At 42.9% G+C, this 20,567-nt stretch overlaps 4 protein-coding genes and 1 long non-coding RNA gene across 9 annotated transcripts in view; 3 read left to right on the top strand and 2 right to left on the bottom strand.

Moving 5' to 3' along the window:
• Nucleotides 1–20,567, bottom strand: part of LOC6581429 (supervillin) — a 111,105-nt gene that overhangs the window by 3,009 nt on the left and 87,529 nt on the right. The window contains exons 12-16 of one of the 2 annotated variants that reach the window (XM_032731897.2): nucleotides 10,925–11,120; nucleotides 10,688–10,837; nucleotides 834–975; nucleotides 249–759; nucleotides 33–190 (exon numbers count right to left, since the gene is read on the bottom strand). In XM_032731897.2, the coding sequence (XP_032587788.2) occupies nucleotides 33–190; nucleotides 249–759; nucleotides 834–975; nucleotides 10,688–10,837; nucleotides 10,925–11,120 (1,157 nt within the window). Of the gene's footprint in view, nucleotides 1–32; nucleotides 191–248; nucleotides 760–833; nucleotides 976–1,366; nucleotides 1,467–10,687; nucleotides 10,838–10,924; nucleotides 11,121–20,567 lie in introns of those variants that run through there. The other variant, XM_044009627.1, reaches the window with a different exon arrangement.
• LOC6581434 (mediator of RNA polymerase II transcription subunit 15) lies at nucleotides 3,736–7,213 on the bottom strand. Of its 4 annotated transcripts, none has more exons than XM_044009632.1 (2): nucleotides 7,161–7,213; nucleotides 3,736–5,565 (listed from the first exon to the last, which is right to left on the bottom strand). In XM_044009632.1, the coding sequence occupies exon 2, from the start codon at nucleotides 5,394–5,396 to the stop codon at nucleotides 4,398–4,400; it is 999 nt and encodes a 332-aa protein (XP_043865567.1). In that variant the 5' UTR covers nucleotides 5,397–5,565; nucleotides 7,161–7,213; the 3' UTR covers nucleotides 3,736–4,397. The 4 variants fall into 4 exon arrangements, with proteins under 4 accessions (XP_043865567.1, XP_043865568.1, XP_015017314.2 ...); XM_044009633.1 differs by having other exon boundaries at nucleotides 7,173–7,196; XM_015161828.3 differs by lacking the exon at nucleotides 7,161–7,213 and adding an exon at nucleotides 7,068–7,139.
• LOC122757473 lies at nucleotides 11,756–12,614 on the top strand. The gene is made up of 2 exons (XR_006357519.1): nucleotides 11,756–12,122; nucleotides 12,177–12,614. It is a non-coding gene; the product is annotated as an uncharacterized LOC122757473 (long non-coding RNA).
• LOC6581432 (probable cytochrome P450 4d20) lies at nucleotides 16,075–19,055 on the top strand. The gene is made up of 5 exons (XM_002007126.4): nucleotides 16,075–16,426; nucleotides 16,485–16,871; nucleotides 16,930–16,999; nucleotides 17,467–17,663; nucleotides 17,755–19,055. The coding sequence occupies exons 1-5, from the start codon at nucleotides 16,264–16,266 to the stop codon at nucleotides 18,477–18,479; spliced, it is 1,542 nt and encodes a 513-aa protein (XP_002007162.2). The 5' UTR covers nucleotides 16,075–16,263; the 3' UTR covers nucleotides 18,480–19,055.
• LOC6581431 (probable serine/threonine-protein kinase irlC) lies at nucleotides 19,313–20,545 on the top strand. The gene is made up of 2 exons (XM_002007125.4): nucleotides 19,313–19,758; nucleotides 19,820–20,545. The coding sequence occupies exons 1-2, from the start codon at nucleotides 19,360–19,362 to the stop codon at nucleotides 20,180–20,182; spliced, it is 762 nt and encodes a 253-aa protein (XP_002007161.1). The 5' UTR covers nucleotides 19,313–19,359; the 3' UTR covers nucleotides 20,183–20,545.

The raw sequence follows: 20,567 nt of genomic DNA, 5'->3' as shown, positions 1-20,567 counted from the left end.
TAAGGATAATCCAGAAATATATCAGCACTTACAGGACTCCAGCTTGAGGCGTCGCAGCTCACGCTCGGCCACGCCCGTCCTCAGCTCTGTGTACTCGGAGCAGATGTCGCTGCGTGCAGCCAGCGTCTTGAGCGGATTGCGTGCGGCGCGCCGGCCCTTGGGGCCCTGAATGTTGCGCTTGCTAACCAGGCTAAAGAGGCAGGAGACGAAGCTTGAATTGAATTCAAACAAAAGGGAATAGGCCTTACCGCTCCGTGGACTTGATGTCATCGAAGGCGCTTATCTCCAGCTCGACTGTCTGTTGCTGCTGCTGCTGCTGACCGCCAAAGAAGTTCTCGAAGGTCTCGGCATCGTCCGAGCGCGGCACCTGAATCCGGGCGCCCACATTTGTGGCTGCCTCGGCGCTCTTGTTGTTGGCCAGCTCCTTGTGCTGCTTGGCATTGCGCGGCGAGCCATCCGAGTCGGAGCTGCTGCTGCTGCTGCTGCTGCTCTTGTTGCTGTTGCTGCGCGTCAGCGTCACATTCTCCTCCTCCTGGACGCTCAAGCTGCGCTGCACGGCCGTCGGCTTCGTTGCGTGGCCCACCATCATAGAGGGGCTCTTGGCCAGGCCCAGCTGGGGCTGGTTGGCGCTGCGCACCTCCAGCATGGGGCACTTCTTGGCCGCATCGTTGGGCAGCCGCTCGAACTGCAGCTCGACTGGCGACTGCTCCTTCTTCTGCAGTCGGCCAGCGACTGTGAACTTCTTGGCATCCGTTTGCTCTGCAAGCAGTTCATTATCATTATCATTGGCATAATGAATATCAGCCGAGCTCAGCTGCTAATCGTGTGCTTACCTATGCGCTGCTTCCACTTCTCTGAGTTCGACTTGAGTTTACCCAAACGATCCGAGACTTTGCCGCCCTCGAGGCTGGCCACGATGAGTGGCGATGGTGGGAGTGGCTTATCCGAGATCGATTGGGCCAGCGAAAGTGATTCCTGTGTGAGCATAAAAAACAATTAAACCCCAATTAGTACAGTTTTAGCCATTAAGTAAACGACGCGTGGGCGTCGATTGCGAAAAACAACAACAAAAAAACAGACAAACAAAAAAAAAAAAAAAAAAAAAAAACAAATTTCACACAAAATAAAACTAGAAATTTAAATGAATAAAACGCGCACATTGGCTACAAAAATGGTCATCAATCAAACCATTTTTGGCTACTCCGAGTTGGCTAACATTAATAAAGCTTGGGCAATTCCCAGTCGAGGGCATGACTCACACCTGCCTGGCCTGCCCAGGGCCGACTAAATTGGTTATTTAGTTAGCAGGCTCGACACTTGGACAAAGAGCTGAGAATTAGTAAGTCAAAATTTCAAAGCCATTTACCAGTTTCCCTTTTTGCATTGCGCACACAGCATTCGAGTCACACCTTAAAGCCAAGTTAATTGATTAGACAACAAATTCAAATTAAATGCGCTATCCAATCTGTAGAGCTGTTTACGGCGCGCCACGGGATCTGTGACTGAGGTACTCATTGCATTGTCCGTAAAAAAAAATAATAAACAACCAAAAACAAAGCTACTGCGCAGTGGAAGGTGAGACAGGTAATGATAGCTGTAAAACAAATAGCCCAAAAGAGAGGCAGAGCGGCAGGCAGAAAGAGAGAGAGAGAGAAGGAAGATTAGATATGAGCCAGCACACGCTGAGCTATCAAACAGCCTGACGGAGAGTGGGAGAGATAAGATAAGATAAGCAGCATATTCTCTGAAGAGAGAGAGAGAGAGAGAGAGAGAGAGAGAGAGCGAGAGCGAGCTGAGAGCTGAGAGCATAACGTATTTCTTCAAATGTTTACTTTCATTCGAGTTTCAAGTTTAAACCACAAATTAATTGTAAATATCACAAATTTATGTTTGCTCTACACTAAAGATAGGCGCTGAGCTCAGGCCTAACGGCTGTTTGTATTGCCGGCACAATAAATCATTTGTTATCGTCATATATTGTTTATCATAAAACTCAATTGAGAAATTTCCAATTATTTGCAATGCTCGTGTGATTGAGTAAACAAACGCTTTGTTACGCTCACAACCTTCGTGAATGATAGCGAATCGGAATCGGAATTGGAATCGGAATTGGAATTGGATTCGGAATTGAAATTGGAATTTTTCTGAAATGGATCGAAAATGCGTCATCAGCAGAGCAAAGCAGAGCTGAGCTGAGCTACTACACGGCTTTGTGGCCTGACTGACGATTGCTCGGGCCGTGTGCGCGATGAATCATCGGAGGCATTAAGTGTGATAAGCCGCAATAAAAAAGGGTCAACTCCACCTAAAAGGCGAATAAATATAAACAAAGACAACAAATTTTTGGCATGGCATGACGACGTTTGAATACGCTTTGCAAATGCCATATACAAATAATTATTCCATTCGATCTTTTTGGTTAATGAACGTGAAATCAATATTTAGGCAATAGCATTTAGATGATATTCCCTAAGCTGGCCAATACGTTGGCCTTGAAATTTTTGCATACACCCACGTAATTAAATGATTTTGGAAACTAACTGCCTCAACACTCATTCAATGGAGGCTTTGTCCAATTGGACCAGCTGCAAATGATGCACAATGAAATCCCAATTGACTATTGCAATCAGCATTTGTTGTGCTCGATGAATAAACAGACTGCAAAGTAAATTTACTTTAAAGTGGCGTAAATAGAGCAATTACCCACATTGCATTATGCATTAAAGGCCGTGCACTAAAATAGTAGTAGTCGAGGCACTACTATTTCTAGAAGAAAACTCATTCGCACGACTATTATCATACTCAAACAGATTATTTCCAATAGGAATTTTTGCTATCGATGAATAAACAGAACTGAAACTGAATAAAATTTACCTAGTTTCTATGGAATTTTTGTCATTGTGCATAGACATAGTAGCTGCTCCAGTTATTCAGTACTATTCTTAGGTCTAATAAAACTCTTTAGCTTGTCAACAATATCAAGTAGCTTAACTAAACAAGAGTATTTAAATGGCAATAAGAATCTGTTGCTGTTTCACTTTTATTATCAGTAGTACAAAGTATAATCATTGCTGCTATTATATCTTTCCCAACTATGGCATTCGTTGATCTCAAGCTAAGTAAAGAATTCTTTGTGCAGCAATTTCAGTGATTGTTCAGCTTTGTTGATAGGTTTTGCTCTTTTGTGCTCAAGTTGAAAGGTATTTGCACTCTAGCATCATAAAACACTCTCTAGTATATATCTATATATAAAGAATTTGACTAATGATGCCATATATAAATACATATCTATCCATATGGTATATATCGATTAAATTTGCGCATTTCAATCCAAGAGAATTTATCATGACAATAAAAGCCCAAATGCCACTCGACAGAGGCAGAGGCAGAGGCAAATTAGTTTGGCTAGGAATAGATCATTTCAGTTGGGTTCTGTTCTGCTCTGTTGGAGGTGCAAAACAGGCGGAAGACTGAATGTTTATTATATAAAATAAATAGCAGCAAATTGATCAAAACAGCTGCCGAGCAAAGCTGAAATTTTTTCATATTCTAATGCAGTTTTCTTCCTCTTGCTTTTTCGCCAGCTGCGACAAACATAAATTAAATGAAATTCTTACAATTGATTGTTGTAAACAATTTATTTCTAAAATATGTATACTCTTGTACGTGTATGTGTGTGTGTGTGTGTGTGTGAGTAAGACATAAATAATACTAACTACAAATTCGTAGTCAAAGTTTTGTTTAATAAGTACTTTAAGCATTTTAGTACTTTGCATATTTATTTGTCACTTGAGATAATTTGGTTGGTTTTTTTTTAGTGTAATTCAATTACAGTTTTATTATTTAAAAAATATATCCACAATGACAATAGTAATAAATAATAATAGTTATAGGCAACTGAGAACTGAGAACCAGAATAGCGACCAGGCAAGGATGCGATACGTTGAGTCCAAGGACTTTGCAGTCCATGGATCTATATATATATATATATACAAATTCCATTGATCAGATCTAATTCGCTAATGTTAATTATAATAATAATAATAATAATGATAATAATAATAGTAATGTTAATACATTCCATAATTGTTATTGATTTGATTTTTATTTGCTTAAGCTTTCATTAATTAAACAAACAAAATGCAACTGGCAAAGGCTAAGCAGCAGCCAGGGAAATGCGGGGGCGTGGCCTTATCGCAACTGTTTTGCTGTGGCTCGGTGAAAGAATCCATTGATAAGTGGGGCAGAGAGATAAGCAGAGTGACAAACAGTGAGAGAAAGAGAGAGAGAGAGAGAGGGAGGGACAGAGAAAGAGCTAAGCAAGCTGGGTTCGCACATGGCACGAAGATGATCTACTGCAGAAAATCACTCGAAAGTCTCAATATTCTCTTCCCATCTCAACTCGTTTCCAGCTGCTGCAGCGTCGTCTCGTTCACGAACAGCGACTCCTGCTCCTGCTCCTCGTTGAGCAGATCGGTTATGGAGTAGGCGGACAAAGGCCTTGAGAATCTGCGCTCCGACAAGATGTCGTCGATGCAGGTGATGGGCGAGAGGCTGTTGCAGTCGACGGGCTCCTCGGCGCTGCGTGCGATCGCCTGGAAGATGTCCTCCATGCTGGACTTGAGGCACAGAGCGGGCGGCTCGCGCAGCAGCACAGGTGACGGCGGCTCAGGTGAGCTGCAGAGCGGCGATGCAGTCGAGGGCGTGGCTGAGGTGCCCAGGCTGCGCCTTATGGCCGGCACAGGCATCGCAGTCATCGGCTCCCAATCGTTGAGCCTGGATGACTTTTGCTGCTGTTGTTGTTGCTGCTGCTGCTGCTGTTGTTCTTGTTGCTGTTGTTGCTGCTGTTGATCCTGCAGCTCCTGCCACAGTTGCATGGCATGCTCGATGTGCTGCATCTGTGTGGCAATGCTGCCCTTGCGCGAGACGCAGGGCGTCGTCTCGCTGGAGTCCTCGCTGGCGCCCAGCGAGCGTATGTCGGGCAGCGTCACAGGTGTCACACGGCTCACCTGGCGCGTCGCGTTGCCCGACTCGAACATGCGCGCAATCTTGGTCACATTGTTGTGCCTAATGGACGGCAGCTCCGGCTTGTTCAGCGGCTGCTGACGCTTCGGGTAGACGCGAGTCACCGGCTTGCGCTGCTTCGCCTGCTTCGCTGGCAGCTCCTGCGCCTGGACGCTGGCATGGGCGTGGCAGCAGAGCTCAGGGCCATAGCAGCGATGAAACTTGTGACGATTCGCCTCGAAGTCAGCGTCCGCGTAGCGTTTCATGCGCATCAGCGACTTGGGCACCAAGGTGAGCAGCACGTAGGCCACCAGCAGGTAGGGCAGGTAGTTCAGCCACTGCCAGGCTGTCTCCAGGTACGCTTGGTAGTCGGTTGGCATTGTCATTGCCATTGTTGCCGGCCAATGGAGTTACTCTCTTTCTATCACTATCTGCAATTGCCTTTCTACCGTTCGATTTCGCGAGTATTTATTAACTGTTTCCGCTGGCAAACACAATAATTCTGATATCGTTTTTTTCAGTCTTTGATAAGCGGTACTTTTACCATGACATCACAGAACACTAAATTTAAAGAGTTTTTAGTAAAATAAAATTGATATATTTTTTATATTTTTAAAAACATTTCATATATTTTTAAAAATATTGTAATATATTTTGATGTGTTAATCTTTCCAGTGCAACTCAAAAATATTGCAAAAATCTGCCAATCAAATATTTATTTTCTACATTTTTGCAATATCTTTTCGGTTGTCCTTTCTCTTTCTCGCACGCTCGCACACACCTTTCGTTAAGTGCTTTCAGTTGTGATTTGCAATCGGCTGCCGCACTGTTTGTCCTTATATTCAAGCATATATGCAAAAACATATTCCAACGCTCGTTTTAGTATTTTTATCTTGGACTGTCATCTGATATCCGCGCAAGGCTGTCTTTTATTTATTCTAGAATTCTTTTGTTTTGCTTTATTTATTTTGAATGTTGTTGTTTTTGTTTTTGTTTTTGCGTTTGCTTTTTAGGCGCGTTTTGCATTCCGACGCACCCAGCGGTCGTTCTCTTCGGCTTCTCGTCTTAAATTTAACTGAACGAACCACAACGAACGCAACTTTTATCAAGCAGCGCGCCGCTCTCTGTGGACTTTGCTTTCTCTCCACTCGCTGGCCGCTCTCACGCTCTCTCACAGCGCGACGTAGTGTGTCTTCTTCTGTGCCTTATGATGTTTGGCTTCGTTGAGTTTCGATGACAACGTCGCGAACGCGTCGTCGGCTGCGGCTGCTGCTGCGGCTGCACTTGCGCACTTTGGCTCCAGAATCGTAGCGAGCGCACAAGTAGCTGGGTTCAAATTGGAGCATCACTCTTATTGGTAATTTCTACACAGGTCAATGCGCATGTGTGTGCGTGTGCATATGAATATCTTCCTTTTTGCATGCATGTAGCCAAGTAAATGGACAAGTAGTTGGTTTCCAATTGGAGTGCTTGATTATTCCGCTTAGCCTTAGCATTTTGCACTGATTCTATTTACGTTCAGTTAGAATGCTCATATTGTTGCAAATGAATTCACTTTACGCTCTGTATCCATATATTCGCATTAGTTTCAGCTTATTTCGCAATATTTCTATTCATTTTGCCGATGAGAAATCGTGCATTTATTTTTAAATTATTACGTGGGCTTCGATTTGTAATAGTCACAAAATGCGGGCAAGCGTAATACGGCGCATAAGAAAGTTCTCAAAGGTGAGAATGTATCTGAGTGTGTGTTTGTGTGTGTGTGTGAGTATGAGTGAAACGACCAGCCTTGAAATACATTTATCTTAATATTTGTCGTGAAATTTGTGTCAACGTTTCACTACGGCTAAGTCAAATGCAAAATGCCAAATGCCAAATAATATGTTAAAAATTATTTATTTGACTTTATATAATTCGCTTCCTGCTGCGCCGCATTCGACAGTTTATGCAACTTATTTTCGCAGTCAGGAAACTACTTCACATTACTTTTTATGCGATGGGAGCGAATGCGAGTGCGAGAGAGAGATAGACAGTTAGAGAGCGAGAGAGTTCAATTTACACACACGTCAATTTTTTGATTTGCCGCTTATCAAATTGAATGTCAATGGAAAACGAGCAGCAAAAGCAAAATAATGCATAACAATAACAATAATAACAATGCTAATAACAATAGTCAAATGCGAATTTTGCGAGTTGCGAAGCGCTCGCCTTGGAGTCGCGGCTCGTACTGCGGCAGCGCTCAGATCGGCGAGCAACAAGTTCCGATTGCAGACTATCAAAGCCGGCTTTGAAAGTGTGAGTGTGAGTGAGAGAGAGTGGGAGAGTGAGAGCGGGAGAGTGAGCGTAGCAAGTCAAGTGCTGTTGTTGTTGTTGTTGCTGCCTCGCAGGCGACAGACAATGAAAACAGACTATTTAAATTAAACTGAGCGCAACCAGGAGAGATCACAGACAGGGGAAAAAAGAAAGAGAGTGATGGAGAGAGAGAGAGAGAGAGAGCGAGGGAAAGGGAGGGAGAGAGATTGCAAATTTTAGTGACGAAGGGCCTGATGCACAGAAATTTTTGGATAAATCATGAAGAAAACATGAATCATGTCTGAAGCAATCTTTCAGACCGATGGCATATATACAAAATATATATTATATCATGGTATATGTAAGATGATGCAAGGCTATCAAGTCGGATAAATAGTCAGCTTATCTTCAGCAGAACAGAAATGTGCAAAAGAAAATAATGAATCACATAAAGACACCAAAAATAATCAGCAACGAACAACAGCAACTGAGCAAGGCGGGACGGGGCGGGGCAACGCAGGGAGGGGCACATGAATGCGACCCAACTTGCTTGTAAGAACTTTTTTCTATAGACAAAACAAAAACAACAATAACAACAACTAGCTACTGTCACTGCGTCTTGGCGAGGCATGGACTAATGAACAAGTACAGCAGATCAGAGCTAGGCAGAAGAAGAAGAGGAAGAAAAAACAACATAATCGCAACAGCAAGCGAACAATACACGAACATAAACTACCCAAAGCAGGGGCGAGAGATGGGGCTGCGTGTATGTAGAGATAAATATATGTGTATGTATATATGTGTATGTGTGTGTTTGTGAGTCTGGGCAAAGCAGCAAGTATATCAAATTCAGTAAAACAATTTACAATAGCTAGAGGAAGGCACTAGCAAAGGCACAGGCAAAGGCGAGGCCAAGCCCAGTTGGATGTTGGGGCCTTTGCTTGGCAGATGAGCACGTTCAAGATCAAGCCACAGATCAAATGCAGCAGCCACAGCAGCTGGACCCAACCAACAAGCCGCAGCAGCAGCAGCAGCAGCATCAAGAATTACAACAGAGGCAATAGTCAGGGGCAGGGCGACGGGGCGTATGTGGAGTAGAGGCAGCAAGTCAGCCCAGGCTGCCTTTACAAAGAGACGGAGGCACATCTAGAGGCAGCGAGCTAAATGGAGTGGAAGCTACAGCTCAACCCAAACACAGCCCAACAGCCGCCGCCTTCAGTTCCATCCTTTTTTATTTGATAATTGTTGTTGTTGTTGTTGTTGTTGTTGCTGTTGTTGCTGTTGCTGGTTGCTGTTGCTGCCCACAAGGCAAGTTTCGATAGTAAAAAATGAAGAAATGCAAGTTGGCAGGCAACTGCAGCAGCGTAGGCCCTCCATAAAGTTGCGCTGTCTTAGATGATTATGATGATATGCTTAGCGAACGTGGCCCGATGATGAATGCCACTTGATTATTATGATTTGAATCGAATTCCCTTTAAGAACGGAGAAATGTGAGCTTTTAGCTTAGATAACTAATTCGACTCCTATATATTTATAGTTAGAGATTGCTCATATATTTAATTAGCTCAAGCTGGAGCAATTAGGAATAGAGTATAGCAAACACTAATACCTTTAGGTAAAATTAGTTTAAGTCTGTTAATTCTGAGTCACTGTGACTAAGACTAGATTAGTTGTAGCTATAGACTAGCAGCTGGATGGCAGCTGAAGCCATTTTTATGCATAAACCTAATCAAACCCGAAGCATAATATAATATTTGATATAATCTACAACATAGACTGATTCATTCAATAACTTTTCATTGACTTTCCAATGGCCTTGCCCCACTGTCACAAGTGTGGCGCAGGCGTCAAGTGCTTCAGTCTCTAGTTATGTACTATATACATACATACATATATGTATGTATGTATTTCTATCTACATTTACATCTTTAGCTGCTCTTGTAGGCAACTCGAACTTCAAGAAGCGTGAACAACGACAATTCAAAACTCATTTGACTCGTGCCCACATCCCCTGGGTTAGATCTTTCAAAACAGTTTGACATGAATTTTGCCCAGAAAATTTCTCCCAAATCATGAAGCCACAGCCGTATATAGAGTCAAACAGGGGCAGCTGTTGACGTTGATTATGATGATGCCCAAAAAGGCGTGGCCAGCGTAATTAAATGTGATTACTTGTACATTAGAGTACAACAGACGGTTGGGCATGGAGCGGGGGCGCGAGGGAGGTGCTCATAAATGTATGTTTTGAACACCCAACAGACCCGCATAATTATAGGCCCCGGCGTAAAGCGCGCTTAATAAGGCAAACAGAGAAAGGAGACAATCAGAAAAAGTTCACTCAACTCAGCTTTGGCGGATTTTATTTGAAGTTCAATATATAGATGTTTTCATTTTTGTTTTGTTTTGTTTTGTTTTTTTTTTTTTTGCAAGTGCTTGGACAAAATGTCACCTGGCCATAAAAAGTACGCCAGGTAATTGGTAATTCAGGCGCGCAGCCGTTAAACGAAAGTAAAATGCCAAATTCAGTACACTTAACCAGGCTAGCAATAGCAGAAGTACAGTAAAAGCTTCATAGCAAATCGGATTGTCTGCCTATAAAAACTCTGACAAACTTTCTTGAAATTCTGCCGAAAAAATTCTCTATACATATTGATAGATATATATTGTAAATTTTATACATGGTATTTAGCTATTAATTTTTATATTTATTTATGCTTCAATTCCAATCATTTGATTTCATTTGTTTTTTATTTAAACTGTTTTTTTTTTTTCATGCTACATTCTCTCTAGACTAAGCTCAGGCAAATGATCAGCAAACTTCAATAGAGAAATAATAGAAAGCAATAAAATCGTAGCATACTTTTAGGCAACCATCTAATAGCGCCATCTAGCGTTAGGCAGCGGCCATTTAGTGCTTGGCAAGTAAAATATACGACATTGGCTTACAATTATTAATGGAAATAATTAATATATCAATGATAATTAAATGAAAAATATATATAAAATTATATAAAAATATTCAATATGTTTATAATATATATAGATTTGAATTTCTAAAATTTAATGTAAGGTTCATTGTTGCTTTATTTGAATTGCGACCGACTGCAGCTCGCAGCATTCACACTTTTCGACTGGCTCTCGTTTGAACGCTTGGCTAACAGCCTGCAGCCAGGCAAGAGAAATTAAACTCAAGTTAGCTAGCAGCAAACGTTGCGCATAATTGCAAAAAAAAAAATTGTTGCAAGCGACAATAAGGAAATAGTTTTCACGCAAGTGCGAAAGCAATTGAAATGGCAATAAAAACAAGGCAACAAAATAGGAAAACTCGTTGCCAACAGACCATTATTGGCCGTATAAAGATAAAGTCAATCACAAAACTATTCGTACTCACATTGACAAAATTCTCCCGACAAATATCGTCGACCTCATCGCGCTTGCTGATGCGCTTCTTCCAGTCATCCTCGCCGCTCTTCTGCAGTGCGGCCAAGCGATCGGCGATGGAGCCCGTCTTGGCAATATTGCGCTGATCGGGACCCATAATCTAAGAGCAAACAGAGATTGAAGGCTGTAGTCGATGCGATTGTGTGTGTGTGTGTGTGTGTGGGAGTGTGTCAGACAATCAACTCACCTCAGTTTCTACTTCTACTGCAGTGGCGTCGTCTTTGTTGAGAGCTGTATCCTCTTGCTTATCTGGCTGCGATTGCGTTGATGTGTGCGGCTTATCGGTATCTACATGACGCAACTTCACAAACCCACCTGCATTAAGTGGCGGCAGTTGGGGGCCGGCTATGCCCGAGTAACTTTTGCTTTTCGCAATGAGATTGCTGCAAAGAGATAAACACAGAGACAGACTGTTACAATATGTGTGCAGCTGTGTGTGTGTGCGTGTGTGTGTGTGTGGCATCGTATCTTACAGATACTCGCACATCAAATGCAACCAGCAATCGGCATTCAGCTACACGTTACACGCCCCATTCTATCCATTCCATTAATAACAAACTCGTGATGCAGCACTTTCTGTGCCACTAATGAGGATCAAGCGACCCAGCGCTGATAACTCTCTGCATACTACAACACAGGAAGCAATCGCCGCTAGACTTTCCAGGCAACTTTCTCTACTCTTTCATAGAGCTGGCCGTATAATTTATAAATGTCAGGAAAGCATTTTAGTTCGATATGTTTTTAATAGAAAATCTTAAGTATAGATTTAATTAAGCGAAGTTTTCTTGTCATGAACAACTATTGGATAGATTCTTAGGCTAAAAGTCACTCTAGTTATGAGTATAATCAACGTTCTTCCATAATGGCCCAAGTATATAATCTAACAGCCTTTAACCTCGCCTAAAGTTCTCAGACTCTTAAACACGTCTAGTGAGTCAACTCCAGTTGCTTCACAGTCTTTTCAGTTCAGCTTCGTTTCATTATAGACTCTCATTACTCATCTAACAGGTAAAGCTAATTTGAGATGAAAATAACATGAAATAAGTAGATTGGATACAATTCGTATGGTCATTAGCTAACACAATTGGCCTGTAGCTCGTACAGTTAGCTTTGACTTTAAGCCTTAGTCATCCAGCAGACGAATTTTGATGCTCAGCGTGAGTGAAAAAAATATCACAATAACTTACAGTTTTCTTTGATGCTTACCAATTCTATAAAGCTAAAGTCTGGTAGATAAGACTGCGGCACAGTTGTAGAGTCACTGGAGTTGCACAGAGCGAGAGAGTGCGAACTGAACGTGGCAAATGTCCGTAGACGATTGAACGCTGCTTGCAACGGCCATCGCAACTCAACACCTGGCCAACAGTGGCTAGCGCCGAGCACAGGTAAACACAAAATCCTGACAGTTAAATTGCATATTAATTTGGAAAATTTGACAGCCTGTTGACAGACACTCAAAGCGGGAGAAGCAGGTCAAAATTTGCCACAAGTTCACCAGGTGCAAAAGAGCAGGATAACTACCTGAAGTCACGACCAAACGAGATTGGCAGAAAATCAAGGTTTTTGCAATTTGAATGAAGTCGAAGTGAACGAAGTTTTGGTTAAGAAACTAAAAATCAAATTTAGATGCAGAATTATAGAGTTAAAACTAGATAACTATTTGGAATAACTAGAAATGAATTTGATTCCGATTTTATAAATTTTTTAAGTAAATGCTGTCACTTTATAGTTTATAAATATTTTTAGATCATAAGCAGAATGTTTCTAGAGGTCAAGCAATATTTCAACAAAGTCTTATCCAATTTTAAATTGTTCACTACTTAACCTCTTATTTTCTTTCAGTGTAAATCAAAGTAAAAGCGTAGATAATACTTGAATTGCATGCGCTCACAATTTCTGATGGTTCGATAGGTAATGGAGTAATAGGTCGAAGTTCACAGCACACGCGAAGGTCTGGCTTAGCTCAGCCCAGCTCCTTTCGCGGCGAGGCCTTCCTTTGTTTAAACACTAAATGCACAAATTGATATTGAAACAATTTAGCGTTCAATTAGTTTGAGTGGCCGGCCAAGGTGTGGTCGGTTGGCCGGTCTGCTGACAGCCCACCCAACTCCCAGCTGCCAGCCCAGAAACAAGTTTGAATTCCCTATTCGGTCGAGTTCACTGCGGTTACCTAATGAAGCTGTGAAAAACTTTGAAAACTGACAGCAAAACTGCTAAATGTTATAAATTGCATCATTTGGCTGCCGACTCGAGTTCGAAATGTTTTGTAATTGAATTATGCACATTTTGCGATTCATAATTCGCAATTAAAATTTATGTGCAACACGCGATCCACTGAATAATGATATAACAACGGCGCTTACCACGGCATAAACAATTGCATCTCAGTCTTAAGCGAGGCGCGACATCAGCCAATATAAAGTAAGGCAGGCGAGGCTTCCTTGAATAGCAAATCCAAAGATCTTCAGCACGAACTTGAGCAGTTGTCGACGCGGTTTGCAGCAAGGTGAGACTAGAGTGCAGCGCGTTAAGGTTACGGCTCGAGCTAAGTTCGCACTTGTCTAATTATTATACGATATATTCGATACACTGGTAGCCAGACCGCAAAGCTAGAAACCCAGCCGATCGCATTGCAGCTTACGCTGTCCAATCGTAATCATAGACATCGCACTCAGGCCCAAATGAAACTTGTGCAACCCGAGCACACAATTGCAAAAGATTTGCTAAACTTTGTGAACTGTTCAAGTGTCATCACGAGACTCTTTTGGGTCCACTTCAGCTGAAGATCGTGGCCCAGCGCTTTCCCACGCGGCATTTCATTTCAACTCCTCCAACTTTCCCAACTTCCCCCAGCTCCCTCGATGTGCGTCATTATGCAAAATTACAACGTCAACGCGATCTTTACATCTTCCAACCTGCCCCACAGTTCGCCTCAAGCCCGATTCGCCAGTCGCTTTTGTTCGAGCATTTGCGCATTTAACATTTCATTAGACTGACCTTCGCTGACTCTGACTCTGACTCTGACTCTGAATTGTAGCCAGCCAACGTTTGTAGCATTTTGTTTTGTTTTGGCCACGTTTCAGCATTTCGGCATTTTTATTTAACAATTTTTCAGCAAAATTATTATTAAATTCTATGCATGGTCGAGGTATTTAAAACAAGTTCAAGGCGGCCGATAATGTAAGTATGTGTGCCATAGAATTCTATTTTAGTAACTGCTAAACTGAGGCGAGATAGCTAAAATTTAATATTTACATTTTGATTTTGTAAAGCAGTAGCAAGTGGGCAGCATGAGTCTAAGTTATGGCAACATTTGATTGGTTTGTGGTTTTACCCAGCCTTAGCAACATTTTAGTAATGATCTTAGCAACATTTTGCTAAGGTATCTTACTACGCTCTGAGTATTGTTTTTGCCATTAGCAAGAAGCAAGCTGGCAGCATGTATTTAACTATTAGTAACATTTCAGCAACATTTTATTAAATTCAATGACCTTAGCAACATGTTCCCCAGCAACATTGGAACAGCTGTTTTGCATTGTTGCGGACCGGCGCAGAGCTGACAACACGTGCTGCATGCAAACGCAGCAACCCCCATTAAAATCAGACTCCCCACCCCCATCCCCACTTGGGGTTAGCCCAGACGTGTTTTTGTAGCGTTTGCCGGTTGCCGGGGATACCAAAAACCAATACCAAACAAACTCCATTCTTTGTTAGCTGGCGATAACTTTGGCTCTGCAGAGAAACGAGAAGGAAGAGACAGAGTGTGAGAGAGAGCATGGACTGAGTGGGTGTTCCAGCAAGTGGCTAGAGTAGCAGACTGTTCGACTAAGAGCCATGAAAATGCATTTTTGGCAAATGTCAGAAACTCCGCACAGACGACAAAGGGAAATATTTCATTCATTTTCAGTGCTGCCCTCACACCTCCAACTCTATACATATTTGGGGATGTTGTGCGGCTGGGTTGTTGCTCCAGACGTGCCGCACGTGCAACTGCTGCACTTCAGCTTCATCCACAGATGCGGGCAGCAGCTATTGATTGCCGGCCACTCCCTCAGCTTGTCGTAAAGTCTGCGCAAAGACAAAAAAATCTTCCGGTTTTGATTTCGATTCACGCTGGTTTCATGGGAAAATCATGAGTCAACAACAATTTTTGAACGTGTTGACGGGTTTTCTTATGTGACGCTCTGGTTTACCGTTTTGTCAGTCTGTTACAGAACGGACTGGCTTCTCGACACTTTGATAACTTGTTTGATTCGCTGGCCCAGCCCACGCAATAAACATATCCGGTGCGCTCGCTTCGTTCTTGCCTTGGCCGTGACTTAATTGAGTGTACTCGAGTGTATGCCCCCAAGTCGTACTCCGTTCTCTGCCCTTAGCCCTACTCCAACTCCAACTGGCATGAACTCTGCAAACAAGTTCAACACAACTTTAAAAAACTAAAACAACGGTTGTCGCCGTTCCAGTCGCAGTCGTCGTCGCAGTCCATTCAACTGTAGCTCGACCCCCACAGCTGTTTCGGTTCCACTGCCGGGTTGACAAAACCTTTCTTTAGCTGACACGTTTGCTGCCTGTGCTGGGTTTTTAATCAACCTGACACTGGGCTTAGGTATTGTAGGATTGACTCTTATCATTCATTTACATATATCAAAGCTAATTTAATATGGAATCTACATTGCAGCAAACAGGGCGCAGTTTAATTGTAGAGCAAGCCAAGGCGCTTTGAAGTATTTCTCAACTTTGACTAGACATTTCAACAGCATTTTGTTATATTGCTTAATAATGTTTTTAATTTTTTTTTAATAATCAAACTTAAGAGGCAGAAAGCCTATAATATTACAACAGTTTGTCACCTAAGGGCAGGGTATTTCTATGTTGGGTACTGAACAAAAAATCATTTGATTATTCTAATAAATTCTCTGATAATACGGTTCATTTATTTAGATCGCGTTTTTTTTTTTTTTTTGTATTTATATTCCACAATGCAAACAACTCAAGCTGGGTGCCGTTCAAATAATGATTTGATACACAGAGAGAAAAAGGTAGTAGAATTACTCAGGTTGTTGCAAGTTCACAGTTAAATTGACATTGACACTTTAAGTCGAATGCATTTATATAATTAATTTTAATGATGAATATTAATTATCAATATGAACTAGATAATTTTCCCTAGTCCATTTGTAAGCTAATTATAAGTCAAGAATACAGCTCACACTTAAACGGTCCGGCTATAGATGCATAGAGGGGTGTAACACTGCTGCAACGACATCGAATCAAAACCAGTTTGGTGTAAGTAAATCTCTATATAAAATTTAAGCTAACAATGCGCTTCGCTGACTCTGACTCTGAGTAGGACGCGACTCTGGAGGCAGCCCGGGTTAGCCCGGCTAGCACCTAGATAGATAGCACAGTCAAGTCGCGCACGCAGCGGTGACAACAACATAGCAGTGAATCTGTTTCAATACAAACATTTGTCTCTTAATCTCCGTTCCGAGCAACTCAGCTCAATCTGTGCGCGCTTTTATTAACATGTTGCTGACCTTACTAGTTGGCGCTTTGACCCTGCTGCTGACCTGGGACTTTGTATGCAAGCGCCACAGCTATGCCGTACTGAGCAAATCGGGAATTACGGGCCCCTTGTCGCTGCCCTTGGTCGGATGTGGCATTCAGGCACTGCAGCTGGGCGCCGACAGTGAGTTCTAGTTTGCATTCCAGTCTTGGCTCTTATAAACTTTCTCTTCATCGCCCAGATATCATCGATTATGTTGGCAGCTGCTTCAGCAGCTATGGCAAGACCTTTCGCTTGTGGATACTCAACGAGTCGCAGGTCTACACGACGCAACTGGAACACTTTGAGGCCATATTGAGTAGCACCACTCTGCTGGAGAAGGGCCAGCTATATGAGTTCCTGCGCCCCTTCCTCAACGACGGACTGCTCGTGAGCGTGGGCAAGAAATGGCACTCCAGGCGCAAAGTCTTCTCTACAGTTTTCCATTTCAAAATACTGGAGCACTACGTGGGTATTATGGACAAGCAGGCCGACATTTTGGTGGACAGCCTACAGCAAGTGGCCGATGGCGAACAGGTGGTGGACACGCTCAAATATGTATCGCTGGCAGCCCTCGATATTATTACAGGTGCGTAGCTCAGTTTGTGTAAGCAGTTCAAGAAGTAAATGTGGTATAATTTGCTTAGAGACGGCCATGGGCGTGCAGGTAAATGCACAAAGCGATCCTGACTTTCCCTATATAAAGGCGTTGAAGAGGTAAGACTCTTGGATACCTAGATTTGGTAAGGGGTAAATGGGGTCTCCAGAGGGGTTTCAATACAAGAAATCTGATGGGGTGAGGATGAACTAGATTTTCCCTATGTATAGATCCTAAGGAAGAAAGGATCTCTAAAAAAAATGTAACTCTATGGCAGAACCAATTGATCTCTTGATCTTGATCTCTTTACTCTATAACAGCGTACATCGACCTCAAAATTCTCCTAGCTTCATGGGAAAATATATCGATAAAAAGTTCGCGCCCTTTATATAGATGTTAAAAAGCCAACCCTAGTTGATGAGCTCTACTTAACTGTTTAATTAAATTGTGAACAGTGTTAGGAGTCAAGTGTGAAACTAAACGGGTTTTTTTTTATTGAGTATGCCTACAGAGCGATTACCGCATTTTTGCAATGAATAGTTAGCGGGCATTTGTAACGTAACGTAATAATTGTGCAAACTTTCAGCGTCGTTTACATCCAGCCGGATCGCATGCTTAAGTTCTCTCAGCGCTATGAGTGGCTCTTTAGAGTTACGGCTCCATTGTTACACAGGAAACTGGTGAGCGATATTCGCATCATGCATGACTTCACCGACAAGGTCATTCGCGAGCGACGCGAGGCGGTGGAGCGAGCCAAGGCCGACGGCACCTACAAACCGTTGAGTAAGCCGAGATAACACTTGAATTACACTTAATTATTAACAACCATTACAATTAAATAATGATCATCTCTCTCATTTAACCCAACATATAGGCCTGGGCGATGAGGAAATCGGCAGAAAACCGCAAATGGCATTCCTGGATATTCTGCTTCAAGCCTCCATTCAAGGCAGCCCGCTCACGGATGCGGACATACGCGAGGAGGTGGACACGTTCATGTTCGAGGGCGATGATACGACCAGCAGCGGAGTGGCCCATGCTCTCTACTCCATAGCCAGGCATCCCGCTGTGCAGGCGAAGATATATGAGGAGCTGGTGCGAGTGCTTGGCAACGATCCAAGGGCCGCCATCAGCCAGTCGCAGCTGCAGCAGCTCAAGTATCTGGAGTGCGTTATCAAAGAGACGATGCGGCTCTACCCGCCGGTGCCAGCGGTTGGCCGATATACGCGAAAGGATCTCAAGATTGGCGATCAGATAATACCGGCACACACCAGCATCTACATGGTGCTCTACTTTGCGCATCGGGACCCAAAATACTTTCCCGACCCGTTCAGCTTCAAGCCAGAGCGTTTCCTGGACGACACGGCAGAGGTAGATGGCAAGCCGCAAGCTGCCAACTTCTCCTATTTGCCATTCAGTGCTGGACCCAAGAACTGCATTGGCCAAAAGTTTGCCATGCTGGAGATGAAGATGCTGCTCAGCAAGGTGGTACGCTATTACGAGCTGCTGCCAAAGGGCCCAGAGATAAGACCCATGATGAACTTCATATTGCGCTCAGCGACGGGCATGCATATAGCCCTAAGGCCAAGATTGAAATAGGCATCGGTCTAGTTTTGTGTGGCATTACGAAAGTACCATTCTATACGTAACATAAAGTACCTAGCATATAAATTCAGGGATCCTAAAAAGGATATGGTTGTTACTTATACAAATACGTGCAAGATTTCAATATGAATTTGATGAAAGAGTTTCTCGAGTTGTTTCATTGGGTTTAGAGAAGTTTCGTGACTCACAAAGGAAGTATTTTGAGTAAGATTAATTGAGAGAAGTACTTAAAGTTATCCCTGACAATATGGGAGTCCCTTTAAGGGGATATTTGAATGGGCTTATCATAAAGTAGGTTAGATAAACTGCAACCGCAGATGCATCATGCAGCACATTATCTAAATTAGATCATTTGACTCACATGATCAATATTTGCCGAGATCGAGCATCAACACGTTGGTGGAGTGAGACAGATATATATTTGTGTAGCAAATCAACGGAAATTGCTATAAATTTCGGTTTATCTTTCGCTAAGCGCAAAGCAAACATCAGTTCTGGGTACTGCAACACTGTGCAGCGTCAACTTACTACGGCCGATTATGAATGTAATAAACGAAAATAAAAGTGCAATTAGCGTTTTCTTAGATGTCTGCAAATAGACCATAGAGAATACTAGCTTGACAAACAATCTCAGACGTAGTTTCCACACACCATTTGATGAATGACGCGTTTGTAAATAAACAAGCGTACGGATGGAGGTCTATTTATCTAGTTTCATTTACGAAAAAGAAAAAAAAAAATTAAAAAATTCGCAAGATGATAACGAAGGAGAGATCACATAATGAGCTTATCAGACATCTTCAGTCTGCATATAAAAACGAGTCGAAATAGACGCACTGCGCCAAAAGCAGTTCACATTCTAAACTCTGCAGACATGTCTCTGGGATCGGTTAAGCCTCTGATAATCCTGGCCGCAATGATGGTCGCCTCTACCGAGGCATTGATGAAGCCATTGCCTCCCTATGTGGGCATGCCCACCCAGGATGGTCTGACCCGTCTGTTCTTCAGCTCTCGGGTGACGCGTCGCGATCCGATGATTTCGATGTCTTGCTTTGCTGGCTACATTGGCGAATCGAATCTCATTGCGGAGCAGTACAGTGGAGCCTACAGCGCTTGTCTGAAGGACGCGCAGAGATCACGTCGCGGCATCGACATCGACTTCCTGCCAACTCGCAGGAGCATCGAACTATCTGCCGAATCCGTGTGTAGGGCACTAACTAAGTGTAACAAGGTCAACGGCACGCTCGACTCCTTCAATTGCCATGCGGCAGCGGTGAGTAGAAATGACAGCGTATGTCAAGAGTGAAGCTAAATCTCAATGTAATCCCCAATAGGGCTCCAACAATACGATTTCCACTTACGGCATTTCGGGCAATGCCTCTGAGTCGGCCACATTGCTGCAGGAACGCTATCGCCTAATCGATCTGAATCATGAGAAGTGCAACAACAAGGCCGAGCGCAGCTACGTGGAGTCCACCGCCAGCAACTACAACTACCTGCAGGCCTGTCTCGATGGTCGAATGAGCCCAAAACCTATACCCACCACCACCAGCAGCACCAGCAGCAGCTCAACAACGACAACGACCACAACGACAACGACGACCACCGAGGCGCCAACCACGGCGGAGCCAGTGACCACGGAAGCACCGGCCAATCTCGAGGATCAGTTCAAGCAGCTTTTAAACTTGCTAAACTAATGCCAAAGCGCATTGTCAACTTCTTTGGGAAGCTCTTCAAGAGCTAACCATCTAACACTAGACAGCAAATATTTATCAAAATATATATTTAAAGCACATGTCAAAAACCAGAAGAGATCAACATTGTATAAGCAGCAACAACAACTTTCTAAATTCTCTAAGAATTTCTAGACTGGAGAGATAAGTTGATATTGCATAACAACTACAAACTATATTAGCTAAAGAAAGTAATTATACTCTGAAGAAAATGCCAATTAATATAAGGGGTATAATGATTTTCTATATCAAATATCTGTAACATAACATGAGAGCGATCGGTAGAGTCAATAAAGTAAACATATTTATTTAATTTTTTAATAGGAAGCATAGAGAATCACTTACTGTT

The sequence above is a fragment of the Drosophila mojavensis genome, unplaced genomic scaffold, assembly GCF_018153725.1.
Source record: "Drosophila mojavensis isolate 15081-1352.22 unplaced genomic scaffold, ASM1815372v1 contig_74, whole genome shotgun sequence".
In the NCBI taxonomy this organism is placed as follows: Eukaryota; Metazoa; Arthropoda; class Insecta; order Diptera; family Drosophilidae; genus Drosophila; species Drosophila mojavensis.
The sequence above is the reverse complement of the archived record's forward strand: the minus strand, read 5'-3'. Positions and strand labels throughout refer to the sequence as shown.